Source organism: Vombatus ursinus, unplaced genomic scaffold, assembly GCF_900497805.2.
Source record: "Vombatus ursinus unplaced genomic scaffold, bare-nosed wombat genome assembly UNPS02014786.1, whole genome shotgun sequence".
Taxonomy (NCBI): Eukaryota; Metazoa; Chordata; class Mammalia; order Diprotodontia; family Vombatidae; genus Vombatus; species Vombatus ursinus.
Genome location: NW_020954564.1, coordinates 41,427,122 through 41,452,713, shown reverse-complemented (window position 1 = coordinate 41,452,713; position 25,592 = coordinate 41,427,122). Strand labels below are relative to the sequence as shown.

Below are 25,592 nucleotides of genomic sequence, written 5' to 3'. Positions count from 1 at the left end.
AATCCAGTGACCTTTTTTTAATCCTCATCCTTCTTGGCCTCTCTGCAGCATTTGACACTTTGGATTGCTCCCTACTGAACACTCCTTCCTATGTTTTCATAACACTGCCCTCCTGTTTTTTCTTGTACCTGTTAGCCCACTGCTATTCAGTCTTCTTTGCTGGATACATGTTGTCCCACACCCTGTTTGTGGCTGTGCCCTGAGGCTCAGCCCGAGCCCTCTTCTTATACTCTCTCTTGATCTCATCAGCCCCTAGGCACTCACTTATTACCTCTATGTAGATGAATCTCAGATCTGAATATCCAGCTCCAATCACAGTTTACCAACTGCTTTTTGGACGTTTCCATTGACATGTCCTGTGGCCCTCAGACTCAACAGAGCTAATCTCCGCTCTCTCTCCTCCAGTTCTTCCTTCTCTATTCTTTTTTATGGCATCAGTGTTCTAGTTGCATGGGTTCAAAATTTTGAGTTGTCCTCAGTTTTTCCTTCTCCCTCACCCTTCATCTTCATTCAGTTTCAAGTCTTGTTAAGTATACCTCTACAGTATATCTCTCACCTATAGCCTACTTTCTACAGAGCCACACCATCCTAGCCCAGGCCCTCACTACTCCTCCTCCTGGATTAATATAGTAGCCTCTCAGTTCTCTTTATCTACATCAAGGATTTTTCCTCTCCAATTCATCCTCTACTCAGCCACTGTCTAGGTGGCGTAGTAGATAGAGCACTGAGTTCAAATGTGACCTCGGATAACTTACTAGCTGTGTGACTCTGGGAAAATCACTTAGCCATTGCCTGCCTCAGTTTCCTCATCTGTAAAATGGGGATAATAATAGCACCTGTCTCCCAGGGTTGTTGTGAGGATAAAATGAATTAATATTTATAAAGCTCTTTGCAAACTTTCAAATGGTATACAAATACTTCTTCTTGTTATTCCTAAAGCACTGATCTGATCATGTTATTCTTTTGTTCAGAAACTTCTACGGGCCCATCTTGCCTCTAGTTTCTAACACAAACTTCTCTATTTGACAAGTCCTTCACAACCTGGCTCCAGCATATATTTCCAGGCTTATTGAAAGTGACTTCCTTTTAGGCACTCATATGCCAGACAAACCGGTCTATTTACTATATCTCACACATGACATTCCATCTCCTCTTTCCATGGCTGGCTGTTTCCTATGCCTGTATTTATTGCACTACTCACCTGTGCCTTGTAGATTTCCAGGCTTCCTTTAGAGCTCAGTGTAGGTGTTAACTTTTGCAGGGATACTATCTTGATTTCCCTAGTTGCTAGTGCCCTCATCCCTGCTTTGTCTATATTTTGTACTTAGATATGTACTTCTTATTTCCCCTGCTAGAAAGTTTGCCTCTTGAGGCTAGGTATTGTTTTGTTTTTGTCCTTTTATCTATCCTCAGTGCTTCGAACAGTGCTGGCACTTAGTAGATGCTCAGTAATGAATGCTGTTTGAATGAATGAGTGAATGAATGCTGTCTTGGGAATTTGGAGACCCTGGTTCAAGCCTTGGCTCTGGTACTTTACTAGTCCTGGGTCCTTGGACAAATCACTTCATATTCCTAAGTTTGAGTTTTCTCTTCTGTAAAATAAGGGGGTTGGATTTAGATGAACTCTAAGGTTTGTTCCAACCCCAGTAATTTGTGTTTCCAATTTCTTTTCACCGCTTCATGTGACAGCTACTTAACTAAAATGAAAGAATCTGATTTTATGTTGTTTGTAATATAATCAAGGTAAGGATTGCTGGGCCTTCTGGTTTCTTTTGTCCTAATTTCAGTTAGAAAAATGACCTTCATATCTTTTTACCCATTCTTATTGCAGGTATATCAACCACCTAAACCAAAGTGCACATAAATTCATACTCTAGCTGAGCTCTATGTCAAAGTATCTACCACTCTGGAACCATGGCCATGTTGCCTCATTTTTCCGGGTCTTTATTTCCTCTGTTGTGAAATTGGGCCGTAGGCCTAAATGCTCCTTAAAATCTTTTTTTTCCTGATCTGAAATTCTCTGTTGTATTTAATTCTGAACTAAGTGGATGAAAGGGGACCGGTGCTGTGTGTATGTGGGTATGAAAGACATAGTCTTCCTTTCCTTCTTCTTTTCCGCTGGGCCTCCTTTCCTCCTAACTACTACATGCCACATATTTTGCTAAGTACAGGAAATAGAGTCAAAAATGGAACAGAACTATACATATAATGATAAATATACACCCTCCCTACTAGATTCAATGCAATTGCTCATTCACTAATGACAACCTGGGTAGGCATGATCTCCATTCCTGAAGACAATTAGCATTATTTTCATTTTTAAAATTTTGAGAGTGTTTGATAAAATGAAACTCACGAAAACAAATTGTACATGGGTAAGCTTTGTGACAGTTCAGACATTTATGAAATGCTAATTTTTAAATTTCCTGGTGGCTTTAATCAAGGCAAAGGGATTTTTCTAAATAGTTTCCTATGTGAAGAGAAATGCATTGAAATCAACTTTGGTTTGTTTTCTTAGTTCTAGACATATTACCAAGGAACTGAGATTTATCATTTTGCTTATGTTCAGAGAGACATCTTAATACTTCTTTAGTGTAACAAGTTGGGGTTTGCAAGACCACCCTTTAATAGGTAGTTTATTTTCTTGTAATTGATTGTATTTAGGGCATTCTGTCATTAAATGGGAGACTTGACTTTGGTTATGACCTTGGAGTCTGAAAACCCAGGTTTTAATGTTTTACTTAACTTGAGAGATAATTTAGAATAATTCTCCCCTTAGATTTATTAGTATTTTATTATTAATAGCAGGGATAGGAACTAGACCTGTGATTTCAATGAAGTAGGACTACCAGTACAGCTTGGTACCTTCTCTGCAAATTATAGTCTTAAGAGAGTTGCCTAGGATATTGAGAGCTTAAATGCCTTGGTCATGGTCACATAATTGGTATGTATTAGAGATAAAACTTGAACTCACGTTTTCCTGATACCAAATCTGGCTCTCTGTGCACACTGTCATGATATATCATTAATGATAATGGCAATAGATTAAAAAAAGTTATGTAAATATGTATTTGTGTACATATATTTAGATAGATGCACATATATGTGCATATAGGTGTACACATATAGTACACCTAATATAGTTGGTGCCATTTTATCACACAGATTATTCTTAGGTAAAGGTGAGCACTTAGATAAAAATAAAAGATTATTTAGCTCGTCCTATTAATGTAGGCCATATATTTCTTACTTCCCTGGTAATTTAAACTTATTAGTTAAGTTAACTTCACATGCTTCAGTTAATAGGAATAATACCTTCCCATGCCCCTGGGCCTACAGGTATTATGAAGATGATTATTATTATCAACAACAACAACAATAATAGTTCATTTCTGTAGTGTTTTTCACTTTTCAGAATGCTTTCCTCACAATAATCCTATGAAGTAGATCATGCAAATGGTACTGTTCACATCTTAAAGATGAGGAAATTGAACTTACATAAAGTGATATCTTCTTCTTGGTCTTTTAGCAAGTAAATGGCATCAGGAGTTGAGGCCTGGCTGTCTGATTCTAAGTTGAGTTCTCTTTCCACAGGCTTTTGTTGCCTCTAAGATAATGTATGTGAAAATGCTTTGAAAATTGTCATATGTTACGCAGATGTAATAGTTGTTTTTGTTACCTTGTGGGTAGGAGTATTGACTACATGAACTCTCTTTTTGAAATTCTTAAAGGTGGGCCATTAATTTAACTCAGTTTTTTCTATTCTCCATCTCTGCTAAGACCTGAGCACAAGCAAACAGATCAGAGATTTAGGTTAGCTCTGAGAAAGTGCTTGTTGACAGTGGTCACATTCTAGAACTACTTACTAAAGACCTTGGTAGGGTCCCCTTCTGGAAATTTTGAAAAATAAGTGGGCTCTGACTATGTCTCTGGGACATTGGATAAAGTCTTGTCTTGAAGGAAAGGGGGATGTGTTAAAATAGATGATATATGAAGATCTTACTCATTCCAGTGATTCTGAAAAAAACAGATACTAATGTAAAAGCATTCAACTTTCAGAACCTGAACCTCACCAGTTTAACAACTTTGACATCTTACCCTCAAACAAAGAGAGTCATTACGAAGATTTTATAGATGCAGCTTCAACTACATCTTATGCAAGTTCCAAGAATCTTTCTCTTCAGGTAAATGGGACAGATCTTTCTGATGAATTTTATGTGGATGACACTGAACATTTAAAACAGCGAATTAGAGATTTGAAAACTGAACTTGAAGGATACCAGAAATTCATATTTCAGCTGCGAGCTTCTCAGCAGTCCCAGTGCAGTAAGGCTATTATCACAGTCTTGTGTGGGACTGAAGGGGTCCAGGAAGGACGGAGTAAATCAAATTATAGCACTAATGAAGAAGAAATGAAGACTTTCTCTAGTTTACATCAAGTTCATTATGTAAAACATACCAAAATCCTCCATCCATTGACTTCGGAGTTGGCTGATGGAATAGTGGATGACCTAAAGCAACGACTGGAGGAGCAAGAATTTGAATTAAAGAGAGAGCAGCATGTGAATATGAACCTTCTTGAGGAAGTACATAATCTTCAAAACAGACTCAGAGAATCATCCCCTTCTAGGTAAGTTCTGCCGTGGCTAGCCAGACCCTGCTTTTCATTACAGCACATTGCTGCTAACTGCAAACCGCCTCCCTCCCCACCTCCTGGCCCCGAACATCATTACTACGTTCTGAGGAAACACAGTAGGCAAAAGAATGTTATATCAGAAAGTTATATAGGGAAAGTGATATATAAACAAACTGACGTTATGGTGTGAGGGTGGGGTTGTTCTAGGACTTTTAGATCGGATTATAATATATTTCAGAACCTACAATTCCTACCCTACAGTTGCTAGGGACTTGAGAAGCCATCAACTTCAGTTCAGGGATAAACAAAAATCTCCTCTACAATGTAACCCCAAAGTGATCATCTAGCCATTTTTTGAAGATACCCATTGAAGTGGAGTACACTGTTTCCAGAGGAAGGCTATTTTACTTTTGGATAGCTCTAAGCATCAGGAAATATTTCTTTATTTCAAGCTTAAATTTGGTTCTTTGTGACTTTTACAGCTATTGCTCCAAGTTCTGCCCTGTGGGACAAAACAGAAGAAGTTGAATCCCTCTTTTTTGTGGTAGCCCTGCCAATACTTGAGAACAGTTCTCATTCAGGAAAGGTTTTGGAAAGGAGGTGACATTTGAATATAGCATTTATAGAGCAGAATTTTGAATAGCATTTTCTACGCCCCAAGTTTATTTGCCAGTAAAAACCTATAATTACCCTCTCTCACCATGAGTTGACACTCACTCATTCCTTGAGTTCAGATTTTGACTTTACATTCTTCTGTTTGTTCTCATGTTTCCAGACTAATGGAAGTTGCTGAATCTGTTCAGCAATTTAGTAAATATTTATTAACCCTCTAGTATATTCAAGGCACTGTGCTAGTCACTGAATGTGCAAGTACAAAAATGAAGAACAGTCCGTATCTTCAAGGTGTTTGCATTCTATTTAGGATACAGTACAACATGCACACAGATAAGTAAATACAGGCTAATGTGATGGGGGGGAAAGAGCACTGATAACTATGTGTTTTAGGAAAGGTTTCTGTAAGAAGTGTAGTGTAAGCTAAGCCCTGAAAAAAAAAAAGTTATGGGTTAAAAAAATGTAGTGGTTTAAGGCAACAAGAAGTAAAGGATGGGTGTTTTTGAGATAAGCAGTTGACTGAATGGGCAGAATCTGAAGTTCTCCAAATGGGAATTTTCTTTCAAGCAATGATTAATGATCAGTAGTACCTCTATAAAAGCTTGTGGGGGAGATCTTCCAAGAACTTTGTCTTTTTCAAGTCCCATTTTGGTGACAGGAGAGTAAAAGTTGTGGACTCACCACTGAGTGAATTATGTCACTTTCACACACCTATGATGCTTACTCCCAGGCATGGTTATTGGCCTTAGCATTTCTATGTAAGGTCAAGTGACAGGAAAGGAGTGTAAGCATTTTCCATATCTGTGCTTCAGGGTCATTCTAGAAAAAATGGCTCATGTTGAAAGTGAAGAAGTTTTTGTTCACAGAAGCGTGTTTGTCACTAGTTGATGGTAACCTATTGTTAACTTGATAGAGGCAGAATTGAATTTTCCATGATTTCTCAAATGCTTGGATTATAGCTTTCAGAAAGTAGCATCACATCATATGATAGGGTTTGTGTATTTGTTGAATTGTTTCAAATATTACCATCTTAAATGCATTCCAGTGTCACTTAAATCAAAAAATGACATGTGGCACAAGGAAGCATTTGAACTCATTGCTTATGCTGAGTACACATGAAGTTGATTCCTACTTGAGATCTTTCATATTCAGTTTTATTTTAAGTGGAATCTTGTGCCATCATCTGCATAACTGTACTGGGAATATAACAGTGATATAATCCTGGCTTTCAAGAAATTTACGTTCAAGTAGGGAGGAGAAAGTATGAACACAAATGGCCATGATATCAAATAGCAGTATGACTCGTGCAGAAGAGAGGTAATGTGTAAACTCTGTGGAAAGGCCTCAGTTGCCTCATCTATAAAATGGAAATAATGATCTCTTATACTTTTGTCCAGTGGGCTTTAGCATATGCGTCTTTCTCTGCTTCCTGTAATGCTAGTGCTGGATGGGGTGGGGCGAGAGGGGAGGAGTAAGGCTTCTTGCTTTTTTTCTTGCCATTTTTACTAATATTTGTGGATTAGGCTCCTCAGAACCACTCTTTTGAAAAGTACATGGGATAGTAATTTCCTTTAGTCTCTAATAATCTGTCTGTTAATAGGATACTTTGTAAGGTTGAAAAATACTGCATGAAGACCCTTGTTCTAGCAAAAAGTGACTTGGTATAGATGCCATTAAAAAATAGTATATGTATACTTGTACTGCTTCAGGCTTTTGAAAAATGTGCTCGATCATATTTTCAATTAGTGTTAAGGTCAAAAAATTCAATTCGAAAATGATGTCAGATTTTTTCCCCCTTTTTACCAGATACGATTCATTAGTTCAGTCCCAAGCTAGGGAGCTCTCCTCCCAACGGCAGCAGATTAAAGACAGCCACAGCATCTGTGTCATTTATCGTCAACATATGACCAATCTTATTAAAGCTTTTGAGGAGTTGCTGCAGGCCAGTGATGTTGATTACTATGTAGCTGAAGGCTTCCGGGAGCAGCTGAATCAAAGCATTCAGTTACTTGAGAAATTGGAAAAGCTGTTTCTTAATGGTAAGTGGTAATAATTACATTGTTTACTGTCTAAAATGCATCAATATTTAAAGTCAGACTTTCTGAGTGGTATATGTCTTGGGAGACAGAGTGGAGGTGAAACAAATTGGCTTTCCCTCCCCCTGTTCTGACCTGATGTGGATCACAGCAGGGCCCATCTTGCACCATTTTCATTTAGGAAGGCAGCCAGCAATTGTTGCCTCATGGCAGATTGGGTCCTGGTGTTTGGAAACTATCATACAGTTACTTTTCTCTTTGTAGTGGCTGTGCCACCGGCAATACCTGTGAGGTATTCATTGCACGTTGCTCTCAGAGCCCCTCAGACAGCTGGATCAACAGGACTTCCATGATAAACTATGTATATAGAGTGAATTTGAAGTTGAAATGACCTGGCTTTTTTAGATCAGTGGAAAGGTCACTGGACCAAGAGCTGGGAGGTGGAGGCTCCAGGCCTGGCTCTGATGTTTGCTAATTGTGATCTTGGGTAAATCATTTCTTCTCTTTGCCCAGTTTCTTCTTCCATAATAAAATGAGAGGCTTGGAGTTAATGACCCTCAAAGTACTTTCTAGCTGTGACATTTTGTGGTCTGTGGATGCTTATGACCTGTTTTTTGCCAGGCTTTTTTAGAATCTGATTTGACTCAGAATGTAAATTCAGCTTGTGAACAGAGCAGGAAGTGACGCATTACAGTTTACTTTTCAGCTTTCCTTTTTCGATGCATTTTTGGCAAAGTGGGAGTAGATGAAATATTTTGCCATTCCTTTTCTTATCCCATTGATATTATTGGCTCAGTGGCGAGGTTTACAACATCTATCAGTCATTATTCTTTTATTTGAAGGATCAGCAATTGCATCAGTATAGTAACTCCACAGATGTAGATCGCAACCCGATTCAGACTTAGCATAGATGGTCTTTGAGAGTTGCTATTGCCTAAAAATTCATAGAATCATGGTTATAGTCTTAAGTTTAGAGCTGGACGGGACATCTGAAGCCATCTAGTTCAGTTTCCTTCTTTTATTGATGAAGACCTGAGGGCAAAGGAAAGTAAGTGATTTGCCCAAGGTCACCCAAGTAGTGAGTAGCAGAGCTAGAATTAAAACCATGCCATTGTGACTTCAGATCCAGTGTTCTTTCAGTTGCACTGTGATACCTCCATCCTTTGGCCAACTTGATCATCATCCTTTCAGCTTAACTAGACTTTTTCAGATAGTAGGCCATTTTCAAGGGCCATTTTCAAGGCCTGTTTAGTTTGTTGTGAGATCTGGTGTAGTTTGTAATCTCTTGGCATAGCCTTTGAATAGCTAGGGTAACATCTGTTTATGTCATTATGTGGCATTGGAGTAACAATTTAATGGAGGAATTTTTAGTGTAATAATTAAAGGACTCAGTTCTTGAATAGATTTTATAAGTTTTTCTTCTTACTATTCTGTCCTTTCTTCTGCCTCTTCTCTTACTATGGACTCAAGCTCAGTGAGGGGGCTGGGATAAAAAAGGGCCACTGACTCTAGTCATACTCCATGTCTTCTCAAGATGCCCAGCTATAAGGACCCATAAAAAATCCCAAATCCTATTTTGTGTAGTTTTTTTCTGATCCTTTTCATTGATGACTGCCTGAACCTTTAAATTATCTTGTATTTATTTTGTATGTACTTTTTATTGTGTAATTAGAACCTCTTCGGGGGCTGCACTCACACTCTTAAGTTGAATAGAGACAACCACCCTCAGGTTCAACATACTCCATATGCGTGGCTCCATACTCTTAAAACTAAAGTGCACAAGCCCCTACTAGTGCACTTACCTTTAATAGTTGTGAGATATAATTAACTGAAAGCAAATGCATTTACTAAGACAGCATTATGAGAACAATAGTAACAAAACATTTCATCTAGAAACCTGATGCACACATTCTCTAGCCACACATGGTGTAAATAGGAAAAGTGGGGATTAGCACAAAAACACACACTTAGAGAACACATTGGGTCAAGGCATCTCATACCTCCAATACTGACGTCTTTTTTCTCCTCATGGTTTCCTTATGCTGTGCCCTTTGGGTGCAGTATCTCTGCTAGGCATATTTCTCATCTTGACCTTCTAGACTCCTTTTCTTCTCCTCATCTCCTAATGGTGAACTCCAGATGGCCAGGATTGGTTCTCTTCTTGACTCACAGAGGCCACACATCTCAAAAATATTTCCTAATATTTGACTATCAGATACACTGTCTCCTATTGGGTGATAATCCTTCTGCAATTCATCATGACCAGTAATGGTGAAGAAGAAAGAGAAAATCTGCCCCCTCCCCTCCCCCCAAAGCAGAAATTATTCCTTCTCAAGAGCTAGATTCTTCCAGAGCTGGCTGTCTTCTCTGCTTACCAGGGGTTAGTTACACTCTTCAGACTTCCAGATTGTTTGTCCTGATTTTTTTTTTAAGGGCCATCAATGGTCTAGCAGATCCTTGGCCAGTCATTGATTATTTGCTGCCTAATTTTGTCATTTTGATCAAAGAACATCATACTTTGTAAAAGGGTAATAGAATACAAATCCGTATTTACATGTCATTTAAGACCATGACACCTTTTTTTTTTCTTTCTGTTATCTGCTCTTTACTTCTTTGATTTCATCAACTGGGCTTAGAGAAAATTATTGGATCAAGAGAGTCCTGATCAACCACTTCTCCCCTCTTCTCACATACGTCTTGTCTCCCCAATAAAATGCAGTCTCCTTGAGGGCAGGGTCTATTTCATTTGTCTTTTTATACTTGGTACCTGCTAATTTTATTAATGATTATTTATTAAATCATAGTCTCTAAGAAGTCATTCAGCAAACATTTATTAAGTGCCAGTTATGTTTTATGTACCATGATAGGTTCTGGGGATACAAAGACAAAACTAAAATAGCCCTTGCCCTTAAGGTTCCATATGTATCTATATCTGTATCTTGTATATGGATATACATAGCTTAAAACTGCATTAAGACTTTTGGGATGCCGTGTGTGTGTGTGTGTGTGTGTGTGTGTGTGTGTAAATTGTGAAGAGTAGGAATGGGGCATTAAGGGAAAGAGGAGGGGGAAGAGGGAAGAGAACTGTGTCCCCAAAACCCAGAGAAGAGAGAGGGTATCTAGGAGGGAGAGTGTGGTTCCCAATTCAGATGTTGCTTAGAGTTTAAGATGAATGAGAATTGAGAAAGCCCATTACAGTTTACAGTTACAAGCTCTTTGGTAACTTTGGAGAGAACAGTTTCACTGAAACTGAGTGACGAGGTCAGAAGCCACACTGCAGAGTTTAGAAATGAGTAAGAGGAGGACAAGTGGGTGCCACAAAGTGTAGGGGGCTTTTTCACGAAGTCCCTTCCTTAGCTGTGGAAAGCAGGAGAGAAATAAGCCAATACCTTGCGAAGATGGTGTGATCTACTGAAAATTTTTAAGTACAGGAGAGATCTGCTGGTATGTGAAGGCCATAGAAAAGAACTAGTAGATCAGAAGATATTGTAGAATAGTAAAAGACGGGGAATAATAGTGGGGGCAAAGTCTGTTGGAAAAAATTGGGGAGAGAGGATCACAGTTTCTTTAGTATGAGCAAGACAGTTTTCTAGGGGCTATGGGGACCATGGAAGTATAAGAAATTGTTTCTCAAAGAGTTTACAGTCTAATTCAGGGGATGAATCTGAAAATTAACAATGTTACTACTCAGAAATCTTCAGCAGCTCACCACTGTTTACAGTATAGTCTAGATTCTTTATTCTGGCATTCATGACCCTCCTCCACAGTCTTGTCATAACCTATCTCTTTCCAGGATCTTTCCAGGTTCACCTCCCATTGCTTCCTTTTAAATGGCAGCTGGGTGGCACAATGGATAGAGCACTGGACCTAGAATCAAGGAGGCCTGAGTTCAAATCCTGCCTCAGATACTCTCTAAGTATGGGCCCTGGGCAAGTCACTTAACTGTACTTTGCTGTAAAACAGTGGTAATAACAGCATCTTCCTCCCAGGGTTGTTGTGTGGAAAAAATGAAATAATATTTGCAAACCTTAAAATACTATATAAATTCAAGCTTTTTTAATAGCCTGATTGAGAATTGAGAAACAGGTATGTAAAAGCATTTTGTAAACTATAAAATGCTACGTGGGTATCAAGTACTTTTATTAGTATTACATGAATCCACTATTCCAGGCAAATCAGTTGATGCCTTCTTTCTGGTCTATCTTGCATTTTCCTTATTCTAGATTTTAATTAATAATTTTTCCTTGCCTGAAAGTTTCTCTTCTCCCTCTCCTCTTAAATTCTACTTGTCCTAGCTCATATCCTACCTCTTCCATAAAGTCTTCCTTGTCTTCTCTGGTTCACAGGCCTTGATCCAGTGATCTTTCTCCTCCTCCTATGACATTGTCTGCACTACTCATGATACTTAAAATGCTACCTTATATATTCTTTTTTCTTGTATGTATGGTTTATTTTCCCAACTACCATAGTATTCAATTATAGGCTGCCCTCTTTGAAAGGACAAAAGGCAAGTATATGCTGAAAAATAATAGCAATTACAGGTGACATTTAGGTTTTAGTCAAATTAGATTTTGAGAGGGAATGTGTACCCTATATAAGTTCTTGATAGGCAGACCATAATTTTTATTTCTTCTCAATGCTCAAACTATTGACAGTACAAGGTAACTTGCCAAATTAGTGGTAGATTATAGGATCATTCAGATGGGAAATCCTATAAAAACTTAGAGGAATTTCTCTCACAGTGGGCTAAAGGGTTCTGAAAACTCCATGGATGAAGATACGATTTGAGGTAGGCTCTGAAAAATAAAAAAAATTCTGATATGCAGAAGAGAAATTTCAGTCAGGGGGAATGTATATGATATATTTGTAATGTTAAGGAAATCATTGTGGCTCCTGGAGTATGTTAGGTTCAAGTTGAGAAGAAGGTTGGAGTAAGACTGAATATATATAACAGGTTATGGAAGACCTTGAATTCCAGCTGGGGAATTTGGATTTTGTCCTATAGAATTCAGAGTTTTTGTGTTTTTTTTTTTTAATTTATGAAACTGATTTGATAAAAGTGGTGTTTTACTTTCTTAAATGGCAGTAGGATGCAGAATGGATTAGAGGATAAGAAGAGATACCATTTAGAAGTGTTCCTGTGTACTTGTGAGTGAAGCCAGAGAATTAGATATTTAAGAAAGACTTGGTTATATTGGTTTTTTTTTTTTAACTTTTTGGGCTAATATGACTTGCCTTGGTTCTATAGCAGTTTAACTAGAGACTGAATGATTGGAGAAATGCTTCAATGGCTCATATCCTAACAGCCCAACAAATGGTAGCCTATCACCTATGCGCAGGCAACTTCAACCAAAACAATTCTGTTCATCAGTTGAATTGATCTTTTCCTTGAATAACACTTTGTCATTTTGTTTTAAAGATCACTGTTACAGTAGAGAATTGGAATATAATTACTGCTAAATTATTGAAATCCCTTCAAAGGCTTTTTACTAGAAACAGTGGGAATAAACCAGTATAGTACCAAATTACCAAATTCATCGTGACATGGTTGCTTTGCTTTCTTGAACAGGGGACAAGTTAACACCACCTTCTCCTTTTCAAAACCCCACCATATTATGTATACGTGGGCCCATCCTGGTATATATGTCCGCTAAACACCATAGAGGTAGGCTTTGGTGTTTTCTTGCAAGTGGCAAGTTTTATGTTTTTCTTTGACCAATAGCCACTTAAAAAGAATTAATTCGTAGGTTGTTTTCTTAGCACCATCATCTTTCAATATAACTTTGATGAAATATAACTTTGAACCTGGTGCAAAATTCTGTCTCTCTTGGCTCTTAATTGGGTCAGAGGAAAGATGTGGGAATAGGTCACATTACTATTTTGAAAATCATAGAACCAAGTCAAACTTGAGAGTTTTCCCATGAGGAAATTGAAATTTTCTCATGAGGCAAGTTGAAAAGGATACACCATAGCTTAGGGGTCTCCTGACAGCAGATCAATTTGCTTGTGGAATGGTATGCTCTGAAACCTTACTTGGTAGATAATCTAAGCCGCCTGTTACCTGTAGTCAGTGGAAACTGCTGTAATTATTCTTAGCAATTATCGGTGTCTAGAAGTGGAGTGCACTGCCTAGAGAAGTAGTGAATTTTCTCTTGTTGGAGAGCTAGGTAGGTTGTCATAAAGAGGATTCTAACTTTGGGTAGGGCTTGAGATACCTTTCAACTCTTTAGACTCTGGTAGGTTCTCAGTAAATCCTCTTTGGTTGACTATGATGGACAGCTTACACAGTGGGTGGCCCCTCTCAGCTAGCTTCATAGGCTACTGGTTGGTACTCATAGCAATAAAGAAAACCTGACATCAGAGCATGTTTAACTCTTCAGGTTTTGTTTCCACTCAGAAAAGTATGGAATATTTCCTTTTCTGAGTTTCATTAATTACCTTTGTGTGGGTGCTGTTTAGTCACAGTCCTGCATCCTAGTTATAGCTCCAGGCCTATTTTTAAGGTTTTAAAGAACTCAGTTTGAATAGTTCTGAGTTATGCCAAAATAAAATGTTGGTCTTTTTTAGATCTCACTACCTCAAAAATGGCAAATAAAAATATACAAATAGAAAACAGCAAATCTTTCACCATCTTCATTTTAGAATCTCCTGCTACTGTCTTGTAGACTGGACAAGATAAACTGTAAAACCAACTCTAGAAATGCATTTTTTATGGATTTACCAATGCCATCCACCCCTGCAGGGAATAATTTAGAATTGGTAATAAAGCTGGCCCATATGCAAGGGTTTTGTTTTCTGTTGTATTGTTGGTAACTTGTAGATATATACATTAAAGACTTGAGATCTTAAAGAAAGAAGATTTTTAAACAAGTTGTTTAGCTCACTTAAAATTATCCACATGGGGAATGATTGTAGAGCAGATGTTTTTATGTGAATCATTTTTCTTCTACCTAATGGATTTTTTCTTCACAGGAAAATCATCTGATACAGAAGTCAGTAAACATAATGAATTAATCAAAAGGTAAGCTTATAGCATTATTAAAGAAAATCATTCAAAAACACAAGCTTCATTTTAACTGTCAGCTTTTCAATGAATTGGTATATGTGCCTTATTACCTTGTCCCAGACAGTGTCATTTCTTAATAGCAGCAATAGTACATTCAAATGCAGCAAATATTTATTAAGTATCTGTGTGCAGAATGCTGTGCTGTGTTCTGAAGGAGATAAGACATGGTCCTTGTCGTCATGGGGCTTAGTCTAGCGGGAGATGGGATGGGATGGGGGGAATAGGAATAAGGGAAAAACACAGAGGTTACTTCTAAGATAGAGTGTTGAATTGTGCCTCTCTAACATATTTATCTACAAAACTCCTCCGTTATGTTGTTAAAAACCCATACTGATATTGTTCAACTGATTGTAGAGATGCAAATTGGATGAGAGGAGATGATCACAACAAGCTCTTGAGCCCCAATGGCTTTCACTCCTCTAAGGTCCAGACTACTTCTTGATTGTCAGATATATGTTGCTTACTATATGTACATAAATCTTGAATCAAGATATATAGACCTGTTAATTTATTTTGCTTGAAGGAATATTTTTGTAGAAGAAGTTCATGGCATTAGGTGGTATGTGCCTAGCCTCCTGACATGCTTTTGCATTCTCAGGGTTAACTTTCATTTGGTAAATCAAGTGAAAAATAAAGTAGAAACTTAAACTAATATATCAAGAACCAAAGCCACACAACTTGTCTATCCGGTTCCTGTTTTATAGGCCCCTGTTTTTTCTCTATGATGAGTAATTATTTGGATTTCACATTCGTTATTTATCAACTTTCTGTGCAGTGGCTAATTGAAATTGCAAGATTTTTTTTTTCTATTCCTGAATGATTTTGGGAAAAGAGTGTCGAACTTATAAGTCAGGAGATCTTGATTCAAACACTGATTGTGTCACTTACTAGTTATGGGATTACTTACTTTGCTTCTTAATCTGTAAATTGAGGAAAATAATACTTGCACTGTCTCCTTACAGGGTGCTTGTGTGAACAGTGCTTTAAAGCACTGTAAAAATGTGAATTGTTATTATAATAATTTCCCTGGTGTTTGCAATACATTCCGTTTTTCTAAGTTACACTGGATTGTATGATTGAGAATAGTTTGGTCTTTTCTGGCTTAGAGTTAGCCTGTGTTCAGCCCTCTCTCTAAGCTGTATTTAGGTCTTCATTAGCTCAAGGGTTCTTAACCTGAGATCCATGAACTTGTTTAAAAGGTTTTTTTGACAACTGTATTTTGATATAAATTATTTCCTTTGAAATCCTATATATTATGCATTTAAAAATATTATTCTGAGAAGGGGTTAACAAGCTTCACCAGAGTCCCAAAAAGTCTGTGGCAAATATAAGGTTAAGAACTCCTGCTTTAGCTAATTAAACTGTTCCTTACCTTTACTATGTACTTCTGAAAATAAAAAGCAAGCCTGAGTATTCAACACACTTTTTTGGATATAACATATATGTTGTGCCGAGGAATGCAACACAACTTTATTCTGATCCCGTAGATAGTGACTATCTCTGTAAAGAGTAGTTTCAAGAAGGTAATGGAGAGAGGTAAAGACTTAAAAAACTTCTCCCCAGGGAAGATTGTGATGGTCATCTGATATGGGCATGTCTCTTTACCTCTCTCAGTCCATTCTCTAATGTGAAAAATGGGAATAGTTATGTATGATGTACCTATCTCACCACATTGTTGTAAGGCTCTAGATGTTGGAGAAGCAGGGTACTGGCCCCATAAGGAGACAAAACAAATATAAGTTGCTACTACTGTGATTAATCATAGTGAACTAAAACATTAAGAACCATGTTGTAAAATGTGATTTATCTGCTTCCAGTGAATGTTGATCTATATTTGAAATTATCTGATTAAAAAATTGGTATTTTTTAGTCACTAATCATTTTGTTTTTAATACTTAAGGGCTTCAGAGGATGCCTCAATATACCCAAGTCTTGTTGATAAACCACTCATGCTACCAGCTAGTCAAGTGCTATCAGATTATGAGATTTCAGAAAAGTCCTCCTTTGATTCTGGAGAACATAAGCAAGATAGTGAGGATATAGACAAGAGTTCTGTTGTGGCTAACAATTTTTCTCAAGGTAATTTTATTATGATAAATTACATAATAATTTAAAGAAAAAATTAGTTTTCAAGTATATTTTTGAGTCACAGACTCACAAGTATAAAAACACTTCATTTTGTTGGGATGTTGGTCTCTTTTCAGCCTGAAAACTTTTTTTGTTTTAGGTCTTTATTGTTGCAGTTATTTAAAAAAAGTATCCATCTATTTTACTTAGTAAATAGACTAAGTTATTTACTTTATTATATTTTACATGTATTAAGTATACTTTATTATATATTATATCCTAATATATGTAATATAATAGTATTATTATATGATATATAATAAAATAGTATAATTATAATAAATATATCATATTATAATAACATGATATGATAAAGTATATTATATAAGATACTTTAAGTACTTATTTAGTATATTATACTTAAAGTATCTTATATAGTATACTTTATTGAGTATATTATACTTACTGCCTTAGTAAGTATAATTCATGAGTGAATGAGGTAAAGTGAATATAGTTCTTTGGTCACTGAGTATCATTCAGTGTCTGAAGTTATCTATACATACAGAAGTAGGAGATTGTATACATCTATGTGTAGATACAGGGAGGTTCCCTTTAAAACTACAATTTAAAAGTCATAGCATTGGTTGGTTTTTGTTTGTTTTCTAAAAATGGAGTATCTTCAATCATTCTAGTTAGTTAAAGTTTTTGATTATATAAGTATGTGATGGATTCTTCAGGAACTGCAGAAGCCACTGTTTACATCCATGTACTTTGAGTTATGCAGTTGACCTGTCCAAGTCATCAGAGCCCAGGGCTATCAAATTCCTGTTCTCTCATCCATTGTCTTTTCTGCATACACATAGTGGATAGAGAATGGTTTTTTCACGTAGGTGATGTAGTGGATGGAATGTTAGGCCTTGAGTCAGGAAAACCTGGGTTAGAAGCCAGCCTTAGATACTTACTAGCTGTGTAACTCTTGGCAATCTACTTAACCTCTATTTGCCTTAGTTTCCTCAACTGTAAAATGGGAATAATAATAATGGTATTTACCTCTAAGGGTTGTTGTGAGAACAAATGAAATAATATTTGTAAATTATTTAGCACAGTGCCTGGCACAAAGCAGGTGCTTAATAAATCCTCTCTCCCTCTCATTCTGTATTCTGAGAGTCCCTTCTGGCTCTTGCATTTTAAATTCTAATGTCCTTTTTGTATCTTAACATTGAACTCTTCTCATGAAGGAATCTTTTCCAAATCAAATGATACTAATAGGTAGCATTTATGTAGTACCTGCCACAATGTCATATATTTCATAGCATCCTCCAAATAATTCAGTTTGTTTGATGATATTGAAATGTTTGGAGAATTTTGCCCCATCCTGTATTTTTATTTTTTTTTTGTGGGGAGGGTTCTTGTTTTTTTTTATAAAATTTTTGCTAGTGAAATTGGCCTTCATTACTCCTGTTTCATAAATATTATTTTATTCATCACTAGCCTATTAGGTTCCTACTGTGTGCTGGGCATTGGGGGAAATACAAAGACAAATTAGATACAGTTCCCACTCCCAGGAAACTAAAAATAGGCTATTTCAGTGCTCAGTGTTGCATCTTCATTCAGATCATATTCTTATCTCTCAGTAGCATTTTTTTTTTAAGGCAATTGGGGTTAAATGACTTGCCCAGGGTCACACAGCTAGTAAGTGTCAAGTGTGTGGTCTGAGGCTGGATTTGAACTCAGGTCCTCCTGACTTCAGGGCCTGTGCTGTATCCACTGCGCCACGTAGCTGCCTCTCTCAGTAGCATTTGTACAGTTTATGGACCAGAGGGATGAGGATGATCATAGTATTTCAGAGCTGGAAGAAACCTCAGATATCATCTAGTCTGGCCTCCATTTTATAACTGAAGAAACAGAGAGGGAGAGTGACCTCCACTGTTATGTGATATTAGTCCAGAGAATAGTGAAGCCAGAGCAGGACAGATTTTTCTCCGTTTCCAAAGTCCAGTGTAATCTTTCCCTCTCTGCTGTTAAGGCTACATAATTAATAAGTGGTGTCTAATTTGATCTAGAGAGCTTTTCCTTAAGGCCAAGGGATGATTACAATTTCTGGCCAAAAAGTCTCACTGGAAGGTGACTTATAGTAATGACTACAAAAAATGTATTACCCCCAAAGCCAGTGGTGTATGACATGGATAAACTGGCAAATAAAGTAGCAGTTAAAGCTGATAAGTTCCTGACTCATGCTGAACTGAATAGCAGGTGGAAGAAGAATTGTAGAGCGGCCAAGCAAGGAGGGAAAGGTATTGCACTGAGATGGAATTGGCCCTTTTATTGAAGGCAGAGTGCTTAGGTTTTGGACACATCACATCCTTATATATTTTGTACCAAATTGCTTGGAACATTTCTAGTGTTAATGGAAGATGGTTGCAGATCTGGGAATTAAGTAATCTCGTGACCATTCAAATTCATATTAAAATTACTATTTAATTAGGAAAAGATATGTAACATTGTGCTACTTTTAAATGAAAGTAATTTTGAGAGAATTAAAACTGGGTCATGACATTAGTGTAGTACTTTAAAACAAACATTACTAAGACATACTGAATATAACCTAATAGATATATTAAATACATTAGTGCTTCTTTTGGATACTTAGTGTGATTGTACTTAAAAAAGTGATTCCAGAAATCCACCTATAGACAACAATGTTCATTTTCTTATGGTCTTTGGAAATATTTGACTTCATCATGAGAGTCCTGCAATCGACTATGATGCATCTCAGGCCATCTTGAAGGTGAAATATTTCCTTCATCATCAGGAAAAATTCAAATTAATATTTGATATGTTAGAAGAATAAAAGGCTACATTAACATTTGCATTAAAAATGTAGCTAATATAATTTTTCCATATGGTGTTAAATGGCTTCCTGGTGGATTGCACTAGGGTACCATTAAAGAAACATGTCAACTGAAATATGCCAAGTATGGGATCTGCACAAAAGAACAGAGTAAATGCCAGTTGCTGACTGTCTTTAAGTTGTAGGATATTGTTTAGATTTTCAGGTTAGCACTTACTGCATAGTCCATAAATTATTCAATTTGTTAGGGGCTTCAGTCTTTAAATAAAAAATGCCCTTCCTTCCTTTAGACTTATTAATGGAACATCTGCAAGAAATTCGAACTTTGAGACGACGTTTAGAAGAATCCATTAAAACAAATGACAGGCTGCGGAAACAGCTTGAACAGCAAGGGGGTGAACTTGAACAAGGTAAAGGAGGACGATCTCACTTGGTAATGCTACTCTTCAGATGACTCTTTGGGGAAATAGTCTTAACAGAGAATTTAGGTCCGAGTCAGCAGGGTACAGTGCAAATGATACTGGACGGGGAGTCAGTAGATTGGATGAGTTTCTGGTTCATTCTCTGCTCCATATGCCATGTGACCAGGGGAAAATTATCTCCTTCTCTTTGGGCCTCAATGTCCTTACCTGTAAAATGATATGGTTTGATTTAATAATTTCTGATGACCCTTTTAACTTCAGGAGTCTATGACTCTATTTTCTGAATTTCCCTATCCAGCTTTGGCTAGAGAAATTGGCAGACAAATAAGATCTTAAGTTATAGTTAGCTTAAAATTCTACATTTGATTCTAGAGTAAGACAGATGAATTTTATTTCAAAAACAAGTTAAATATTCTTAGACATCTGCCACAATGGATTGAAAAACCTCAGCACTACTCAGTGCCTTCAGAGTCTTCAGCCTTTACAGGGGCGAGGGGCAATTTTGGCTGACCTGCCAAATGGTGATAGGTATTCCACATGAACAAAATTATACCTGAACAAGATGTTTTTCAGTGTTTTCCTCGAAGACATGACCTTTCTTTAACTAGGTAGGTTTTAATAGCAGGGAATGTTGTGCAACATGCAATTATTTATAATGTTTTCTTCTTAGGCTGCTCTGCAGTTTCTCTTTTGAGTGGTTGATTGATCTGTACTATTAGTCATAACAGACATAGGAAATAAATCTGTGTATGCTCATTTATATTAATTTTCAATAATACCTGAATAAGATTCGTCAAGTTTTACATATTTCTTTAAAATCTAGTTAGAGGGGGTGCAGTGGATAGAGCTCTGGCCTTGGAGTCAGGAGGATCTGAATTCAAATCTGGTCTCAGACACTTGACACTTACTAGTTGTGTGATCCTGGGCAAGTCACTAAACCCCTATTGCCTCACCAAAAAAGCAAAAAAAAAAATAGGAAAAAAATCTAATAATAGAAGTATTATTGTTATTATTATTCCTGGCCTAAGTGCCACAAGCTTAAAATAGAGCTGACATGTTTTTGAGAGTAATTCATTATATCCAAAAGATTGACAAAACGCATTCATTTAGTATTTATCTTGATGGAAGGACCTGCTAAAATTGTTGGGGGCAGCTAGATGGCTCCATGGATAGAGTGCTGAGCCTGAAGTCAAGAAGACCTCAGTTCAAATTCAATCTCAGACACGCAGTTGCTGTGTGACCCTGGGCAAGTCACTTAACCTTTGTTTGCCCAGGAAGCAGCTAGGTGGACCAGTGGATAGAGTGCTGGGCCTGGGTTTGACCTCAGGCACTCAGTAGCTGTGTGACCCTGGGCAAGTCACTTAGCCTCTGTTTGCCTTAATCCATTAGAGAAAGAAATGGCAAACTACTCCAGTGTCTTTACCAAGGAAATCCCTTTAGATATTAATCCACGGGGTCACAAAAAGTTGGACATGACTATATTGACTGAACAAAAAAATTTCTGGAGAGACAAAGGAATACAAATGCAGATACATCCATTGACAACTTCTTACCTGGAGTATAGGTTTGGCAAACTCCTAGATCTCTCTAATTTTGGTTAATAATAATAATAATAATAATAATAGTAACACTGTTTATAGATGTTTTTACTTACCATGGGAAAGTTTGGAAAGTCTGACTCCTATTTATGAGCTCTGCCTCAAAGTGGAATGAGCTGCCTGGGGAAGTCAGCTGGTCTTCCTCTTTTGGTTTTCAAGTAGAGATTGAATGACTTCTCAGGGATGTCGTAGAAGGGATTCTCTTTCAGACATAGGGTGAACCAGATTAATAACTTCTGGGGGCTCTTCCAATGCTGATACTCTTTGATTCTGCGAACTAGTTGACTCCTTTAACATGCCTCCTTTAACTCTTTAATACATGGATTCATTCTAACCTCTGTGGAACATACCTGTGTGTCTAGCATAGCTCTAAGCAATGTGGGAAATGACAACTGTACTATATAATAATAATATCAGGTGACATTTAGATAGTGCTTTTGGTTTACAAAGTCCTTTTACATGTATAGCTCATTTGAGCCTCATAATTGTCCTATGAGGTAAACAATACAAGTATTATCTAATGATATAATATATGTAAAGCACTTGGTAAGACATGAAGTACTATGTAAGTATTAGTAGTTATTGTCCTCATTTTATAGTTGAGGAAATTGAAGCTTGAGAAGGAGGTTGTGAGTTATGTAAGGTCCACTGTCGGGTTGGGGTGACTGGATGTTTATTTACAAATAGAATGGCTACAAGGTAAATATGAACAAGACAAAATAATGTTTGCACGAAGCAGTGCAAAACAAAATAATCAGATATTTGCTAAGTATGCTTTGTATGCCATGACATATACATTGGACGGTTTTCAGAGAAGCGAGCACAGGACATAATCTGTACCCTCAAGGAGTTGATAGTTTAATTGGGGGGATAAGACATACACATGTTGAAAGATAACATAAAGTTAATATATATATGTTACTGTTACTTTGTAGTTCTTTATGTGTCTTATCTCTGCTCTATGCACCCCTTAACTAGACTATAAGCTACTTGAGATCATGTTTTTTTTCTGGATCTGCCATACACCAACTGCCAAAGATGGTGGGTGACCATGTATTCTTGAGTACTCTCTGAGCCTGTTTCACAATCCATAAAAGGATAACAGTACTTATACTACCTACCTCGCTGAATTTTTGTAGGTAGTGATAAACCTTGAAAACTGTCAAGCAGCTATAATAATATGAGAGATGATGGTCATTATCATCTTCCCAAGGACCTACATAGAGCAAGACCTTGCACACAGTAGGGACTCAATCAATACTGAAAGGAATTTTAAGCAGTAAGTCCTATGAGAGTTGAGTATTATATATAGTGCCTTGCCTGTGGAAGGTAATTAATAAATATTGATGAATTATGAAGAGGGAGGGATCACTTAGAGGTGAGGTCATTAGGAAAGGCTTTATCATAGGGCAGAACGTCTGCTGGACTTTGAAGGTAGAACTCAGGCATGGATAATGATGAATGAAAAAGCATTCCTTAGGCACTTTCTGTGTGCCAAGCATTGTACCAGGTCTTGGAGGTACAAACTAAATTGATTTGGGATTGTTCCTGTTCTCAAGGAACTTGGCCCTCTGATGGGGAGAAACAACACATAAAAGAAAATCCAGCTGTTGGACAAATGGAAAGTCCTGGAGTTCGCAAGCAAGGGGGCATATGGTAAAGCTCAAGAGTCCTTAGGTTAAGTCAGTAGGTCAGATGACAGCATCAGGGATCTGTATTGCATAGAGGCAGGGTAGGTGGTAAGGTCAGGAGGACCTTAGTAGGCAGTGGTAGGGTAGATGGATGAGGCCTGTTGGGTTTCCTCACTGTAAGGAATAGAGTTTGTAACTTCTCTCTAATCCAAACTATGGGAGCAGTGAAATAGCCCAGATGGGATCTGGATGGCCCAGTGGAGACAAGTGAAGAAGGCACCTTTAGTGATGGCAAATCTTCATGCCTCCCATGGTCTCAGATGGATTCTGGAGTCGCCAGGGCCAATGAGGAGACAAAGGCTTCGATGGAGCGGTTTGGCAGTGGAATAGAGAGTGTACACGTGTGTTGAAAGGACATAGTATAAAAATTGTTCTATGCTAGGTCCATTAACAGGATGTAGATGCCTAGTGTGGTATATTGTATCTAAGATTTCAATAGGTTAATTTTCCTAGAAATGGGGGCAGGGGTGAGAGACTGGGGAAAATGAGTGCATCCCATTGAATATTTTACAAATGAAGAAAATGGTTCTTATTTTAAGAATCTGTGGTGTGGTATCCCAAACAGAACTCAAGCCTACTTCTCTAATTATTTTGCTGTCTTAGTTCTTAATAGTCAAGAGTATTGCCAGAGTCTTCATAAAGGCCATCAAAATCCACAATATTATCATATATTCAGTGTGGCATTTTTCATTTGACAGCTAACCTATTCCTTTCCAGGAGAGTGACTGACACATTTGGGGAGACTGAGAGTGGCACCTAGGATTAGGCATAGGAGTAGGTGCAGTGTGTTGCAGCTGCTCAGCAGCACATTTATCCAGCATGGAGAGGCAGCATTCAGGGCCCACTTAGCATATCTGCCTGTCAGTCACTGCTGAAGTTGGTACAGCCAGAATGTAGTTCATCTTGAATGAGCAAGCCTGGCTGGGTTTTAAAGTAAGTATTAATCTAAAGAACCGTTTACAACACGGTAATTTTCCAAGTGCTAGGGCGGTCATAGTCACACTTTGTCCTGTAGGATTGGTTGCTTATACTGCTGGTTGCCTTGTAGTTCTGTAAGATGTCAGTGCATAAATCTGTAGCTACTTTCTTCCCAATTCTAGGGGAGGCCATGGAGGAGCTTTAGGATTCCCATCAGCCTTCTGGTTGAAGTTTTCTTGAAATGTCCTTTGAACTGTAGGGATTATAACCTTCAGAATATACAGAAGATAAAATATATTTTAGAACATTATTTTTTTTTCTCCCCTTGAATTGTTAAAATTATTCCTGTTTAGAAAGTTTAATCTTTACGGACCTGGGGATGATTCATAAATGACGATTTTATGTGTATATTTATAGGTTCTGCAAACATTTTTATCCATGGCTCAGAGCAACATAATTCCCTTACTTCAGAAATTCATTTCCTGAGGAAGCAAAATCAGGCCCTCAATGTGATGCTTGCAAGAGGTTCACGAGGTAAAAATTAGACTTTTTTCCTAAAGAAGTAATTGACAGTCATGGACACCAATGTTTCTCTTGTATGTTGAACCATATCATTTTATGTGTGAAAAAAACCCCACTGGTATCTGAAGATAAGTAAGATGCTACTCGAAGTAAGGCACACTGCTGGTATTTGAACACTTGACTAATTTGGGATTAACCTGCCTTTCTGAACTGGAAGTTTGGCTGAATCTGGATTCTGCCCCTAATAGAACATGTAAATGTGAGAAGAGTTTTCCTCATTTGCAGTTTATATATTTTGTTTCCCTTGACCTTGGTTTTTTTTGTGGATGGTAAGCTTAACGTGAATTAAGTGTGTCATGGCAGTCCAGAATCTGTTATCTTAGGCTACTTTAGCAGAGGCATAATGGGTAGAATGATGGAAATGCTGTTGTGCTATCTTCTGCCTTGGTCAGACCGTATCTTCAGTGTGGTGTTCAGCTCGAGGGGCCATATTTCAGGTTTAGGTTTGTTAAACCTAAAGAAAAGACTTCCTAATGATTAGAGTTCTCCAAAAATAAAGTGAGGTGAATCAGGAGGTAGTGGGTTCCCCTTAAATTGAAGTCTTCAGGTGGAAGCTGGATGACTTTTTGTTATGGATACTTTAGAGGGGATTCCTGGTTTGATTAAATGACTGGTAAGCTTCTCTTCAACTGTGGGATATGTCACATATCCAGGAGAGATTCTTAGTTTTGTTCATGTGAATTAGGGGATGGTTCTTTGCTCACATGTCTCTTATCAAAAGAAAGCATCATTGTTTTCAGCTCAGTTGTCTTAAATTCACTAAAGTGACTTTACCATGGTTGTCATAAGTGATCAGTACTCAGTTTATCTATAAAATAACAAGTGAGAGTTCCTTTGGTTTAGTGGGAAGAGCCAGGGACACTGAGCCAGGAGTCCTGGACTTGAATCCCATCACTGCCACTAGTGAGATGCATGATAGCTTCTATGGGCTTCTGTTTCCTCCTCTGTAAAATGAGAGAATTGGACTTGGTAGCTTCTAGGGACTCTTCCAGCTTTTAAATAAATGTGTGTATGCACTCTCTCTCTCTCTCTCTCTCTCTCTCTCTCTCTCTCTCTCTCTCTCTCTCTCTCTCTCTCTCTCTCTCTCTCTCTCTCCCTCTCTCCCTCTCTCTC

General features: G+C 37.6%; 1 protein-coding gene across 3 annotated transcripts in view; it reads left to right on the top strand.

Moving 5' to 3' along the window:
• LOC114046857 (CDK5 regulatory subunit-associated protein 2-like) overlaps positions 1-25,592 on the top strand; it is a 144,203-nt gene that overhangs the window by 97,887 nt on the left and 20,724 nt on the right. For 2 of the 3 annotated variants that reach the window (XM_027867417.1, XM_027867419.1), the window contains exons 24-29: positions 4,060-4,630; positions 7,055-7,287; positions 14,257-14,305; positions 16,251-16,429; positions 19,559-19,678; positions 24,315-24,431. In XM_027867417.1, coding sequence (XP_027723218.1) covers positions 4,060-4,630; positions 7,055-7,287; positions 14,257-14,305; positions 16,251-16,429; positions 19,559-19,678; positions 24,315-24,431 — 1,269 coding nt within the window. The remainder of the gene's footprint in view (positions 1-4,059; positions 4,631-7,054; positions 7,288-14,256; positions 14,306-16,250; positions 16,430-19,558; positions 19,679-24,314; positions 24,432-25,592) is intronic. The other variant, XM_027867418.1, reaches the window with a different exon arrangement.